The sequence below is a fragment of the Saccopteryx bilineata genome, chromosome 7 (assembly GCF_036850765.1).
Source record: "Saccopteryx bilineata isolate mSacBil1 chromosome 7, mSacBil1_pri_phased_curated, whole genome shotgun sequence".
Lineage (NCBI taxonomy): Eukaryota > Metazoa > Chordata > Mammalia > Chiroptera > Emballonuridae > Saccopteryx > Saccopteryx bilineata.
In genome coordinates, this window is record NC_089496.1 from 87,096,600 (window position 1) to 87,101,046 (window position 4,447).

Below are 4,447 nucleotides of genomic sequence, written 5' to 3' on the forward strand. Positions count from 1 at the left end.
GTGCAACTTCACCAGCAGCGACTCGGACTTGGAGATTCTGGACTAGTTCTTGTCTATTTCTGGTAGCGCCACTAAACCCCACTCAGTGATGCGGGGGCGTGGTCCACATGGGATAAAAACCAATGGGAAGGGAGGCCGAGGCGAGAGCCCCGCCCCCGACGTGACGCACGAGCTCCAGACACAGGCATCACGGCCGAGGCCCCAGTCCCTGCAGTGGCTGTAACAAAACCCAGACTCCCAGGTCCGGGCCAATGGAGGCGATTTAGACTGGAGCGGGATCGCGTCTGTCAAAAGCTCCGCTCGGCAGCAGCAGTGGAGTCCAGAAGGAGAACTGGAGCCGCCACACTGCCTCCCGCCCCCGCAGGGATTTATTGAGTATTTGGACTGGACAATTAAGTGGCCCTGATGATGTTACCAAGCCCGGTCACCTCCACCCCTTTCTCAGTCAAAGACATTTTGAACCTGGAGCAGCAGCAGCAGCAGCAGCAGCAGCACTTCCACGGCGCTCATTTGCAAGCGGACTTGGAGCACCACTTCCACTCGGCGCCCTGCATGCTGGCCGCTGCCGATGGGACGCAATTTTCTGACGGCGGGGAAGAAGACGAGGAAGAAGAGGGCGAGAAACTGTCTTACTTGAACTCACTAGCCACAGCCCACAGCCAGGGGGATGCAGGGCTCTGTCCCCAGAGTTACGTCCACGCAGTACTGCGAGACTCGTGCAGCGGGCCCAAGGAGCACGAAGAGGAGTCCGAGGTCGTGAGGGACCGGAGCCAAAGTGAGTAGAGGGGGAAAGGAAACGCGCCCGTGCATCTGGAGCAATGGTGGAGCTCCCGTAAACAGCTCACAAACTCGCCACCTCTGCTGCCTGCCCCTTCAGCCTCTGGCTGGGGTCGTGCCTCGCTCTGGCCACCGACAACTCCACAAAGAGCAGGTGCCTGAGAGGGAACCGGGGCGGAGGGGGAAGGACCAGATGAGCCCGACAGCTTCTCCTCCCAGAGAAGGGTCGATGCAGCCCCCGAGGGAAGGGAACGTGGCAATTGCTGCCCTGAGGCTAATAAGCCACAGGGGCTCAGCTGCTGGGTCCGGGCAACTCGCTGTATTTTTGCTCTTTGCAAGAGCTAGAGGGGCAGGAGCCTGAGTCTCTTCCACGTTCCCTCTAGGACAAGACAAATTTTCTGATGCCAGAGCAGTGGTCCCTCTTCTCAGAGAAGAGGGTCCGAGCAGGCTGTGTCCCCAGCGGGTTGTGTCCCCAGCGGGTTGTGTCCGCTTGGCACAGGAACTTCGGTAGAAACCAGCTGAGTGATTTCCTCACCTCTCTACTTGGAACTCAGCGTCCTCGCCCCGCAGCCCCCGGCAGAGAGGGAGGGGAGAGCCGGAGAGTGCGTGGGAACACAGTCTATTCCTCAGAGCACTCGCACCCCTGAGGCGCTGGCCTTAAAAAAAAAAAAAAAAAAATCATAACGTCCTGCTTTGTGTCCCGGGCTGTGCGGCTGCAGGCTGAGGAAAAACCGCCCTGAACTTAGTCCGAGGTCCTGGCCGCTCACGTCGTGTAGGAGATGACTTGGGTAGGAAAGTCGGATGACTGAATAATATATCCAAGAAAGCGTTGGTTTCTGAGGGGACACAGTGGAATCTCTTCCTCCAAGAGGTTTGATCTGGCCGAAGTCAAGGCCTGCGCTCTGACAGCTCCTCTGGGCCTAAAAATCAACGTGAAACTGTATAATCAGTCCATCAAATTTCCTTTTCTCTGTGAGGTAGCACAGATATCATAACACAGACATTTAGTCGTAAGTGTGTAAGAGCAAAATAGTCCCTGGGCTAGGCACGAGCGTTACACTCAGACGTTTCCTAAAAGATTTTTGCGCAACTCGCATTACCGGGCCCCAAATAGCAACATGCCTCACACCTTCAGCTATCCGTGACGGTGTGGAAGGCAAACGAGTTTGCAAATGCTGTAGTTATTATGTAGTTGCAAACTTGTATCCTGAAAATAGTCATTAGCACGCTGAGCCTCACATTTAATACAGGGTAATCTCTTCTCTCGCAGATGCTCAAGTTCTAAATAAACGCGCACTAACTACCCCTCCCAACGGAACGTGCCTCAAGGGCGTTCTGACTGTACTTGGGCGATCGCAGGGTCCCACGGCGCCAGGAGCCACAAACTTTCCAAAAACTCCAGGCGTTTACTACCGCACTCTCTGTGCTGCTACTAAATGGGGCCACAGTGCTCCGGGATCAGAGCTACGGTGAGGCCCGGGACATCTAAGTGACGCTGTTGTTTTTGCCTGTTCCGCAGAAAGCTGCCAGCTGAAGAAGCCTTTGGAGGCGGCGGGAGACTGCAAGGCAGCGGAGGACAGCGAGAGGCCGAAGCCACGCAGCCGCCGGAAGCCCCGTGTCCTCTTCTCGCAAGCTCAGGTCTTCGAGCTGGAACGTAGGTTCAAGCAGCAGCGGTACCTGTCGGCGCCCGAGCGCGAGCATCTCGCCAGTAGCCTGAAGCTCACGTCCACACAGGTGAAGATCTGGTTCCAGAACCGCAGGTACAAGTGTAAGAGACAGCGGCAGGACAAGTCCTTGGAGCTGGGCGCGCACGCACCCCCGCCGCCTCCGCGCCGCGTGGCGGTGCCGGTGCTCGTGCGGGACGGCAAGCCGTGCGTCACTCCCGGCGCGCAAGCCTACGGCGCGCCCTACAGCGTGAGCGCGGGCGCCTACTCGTACAACAGCTTCCCCGCCTACGGCTATGGGAACTCCGCAGCGGCCGCCGCCGCCGCCGCCGCCGCAGCCGCCGCCGCCGCGGCCTACAGCGGCAGCTACGGCTGCGCGTACCCGGCAGGCGGCGGCGGCGGGGGCGGAGGGGCCTCGGCGGCTGCCGCGGCCATGCCGCCCGCCTGCAGCGCGGCGGGAGGCGGCCCCTTTGTGAACGTGAGCAACTTGGGCGGCTTCGGCGGCGGCGGCGGCGCTCAGCCGTTGCACCAGGGCGCGGCGGCCGGGGCGGCTTGCGCGCAGGGCACCTTGCAGGGCATCCGGGCCTGGTAGGGTCAAGGCGGCCGGCGCCCCACCGCATTCTGGTGCCGCGGAACTGAAGCGCGAGCAAGGCTGGATTCAAGAGCCAGGTCCCCTCGTAAAAAAAAAAAAAAAAAAAAATACACGTCTCATTCCCCAGGGCGCCGGAGCGCAGCTCACACGAGGCCTGAGGACGGGGTCTCAGGGGTGAAGAGGATGCCCGGGACCGGCCGCGATCTGGGTGCAGGGCAGGACGATGGCCCTGAAGGGAGTGCGAGGGGCTGGGAATCTAGCTGCCGTTTGGTTCTCCCGAAGCGAAAAGGCTTCTCTCCCTCGGCTTTCCCATCGCCTTCTCCAGGCATTGATGGAGAAGCCAAGGACAAACAAACAAACAAAGCATGAAGGAGAGAAAAATGGGCGTCGTGGCTTGAGAAATCTCCAGGCCCGTATCGACCTTCTGTCCCCTTCGCGGGCCCGGAGCGTCACACTACAGTCGAGTTCCCTTTTTCCAACTGCTTCTCCTCAGCAGCAGATTCCTCGGCCGAATCGTCAGATGATTTCGAGAAAAACCAGCGGAGTGAGATATCAAAAGTTTGGGGGCTGAACAAATCCGGGACCTGGTGGCCCCCGGGAGGCGTTACCGGGTTCTTTTCTGTTTCGTATTCTGTATTCAGCACATATAATATATATAACCATACCCACACGCCATGTACACACCCGCTCCCATACACTACAGGAGTCAATAAACAAGGTGCAATATTTCCAAACGTTTGCCTGCTACAGACTGTGTGTAGCCCCCCAGAGTGGGAAGGGATCCTTTAAATAGGGCGAGCAGGGAAGGTACAGGTGGGTAAGGAGAGGCAGTACTCCTTGGGCGATCGCAGGCCAGGCTGCAAGTCTGGGCTCCTCGTGGCTTTGTTCATCAATTTCTTTTTACTCTAGTGGGGAGAACAGGTCGGAGACTCAGGACCTTTTAAGGTCCGGGACTTTGTAATCTCCCTAATTTTTACCCAGATGCTTGGGCTAGTGCTCGAGCCTGCGTTAGATCAAGGTTTAGACTCTGCCCCACCTCGAGGTTCGCTCGGGAAAAGAAAACCTTGTCTCAAACCCAGCCGGTGGCGCCGCAAAGGTGGCTGCTTCTTCGGCCGCCGCCGCCAGGGCTTCCAGCGCGCCCGGGAGCGCTGCGCCCCGCCGCGGCCGAGTTCTCCCCCTCGGCCGCCCTCCCTTCTCCCCCGGCGGCCGTGGCTTTATGCCGCTCCTTGTCACTTGCGGAGAATGCCTGTGCGAGGTCTGTGCTGCCACACGGCTGATTGTGAGTGTGCCAAGGCGGGTGAATGGGGAGGCCTCAGAGCGCCGCGCCATTGTGGGGCCGGGCCTCGCTGAAAGGCGGCTCCGGGCCGGGAAGGTGCGGAAAGAATGGCTTTTTATTGGAGTCCCGAACAAAAGG

General features: G+C 59.1%; 1 protein-coding gene across 1 annotated transcript; it reads left to right on the top strand.

Annotated features, from left to right (window-relative positions):
- The first annotated feature begins 223 nt into the window (after positions 1–223).
- Positions 224–3,759, top strand: NKX2-3 (NK2 homeobox 3). The gene is made up of 2 exons (XM_066238967.1): positions 224–775; positions 2,297–3,759. The coding sequence occupies exons 1-2, from the start codon at positions 406–408 to the stop codon at positions 3,031–3,033; spliced, it is 1,107 nt and encodes a 368-aa protein (XP_066095064.1). The 5' UTR covers positions 224–405; the 3' UTR covers positions 3,034–3,759.
- The last annotated feature ends 688 nt before the right edge of the window (positions 3,760–4,447 follow it).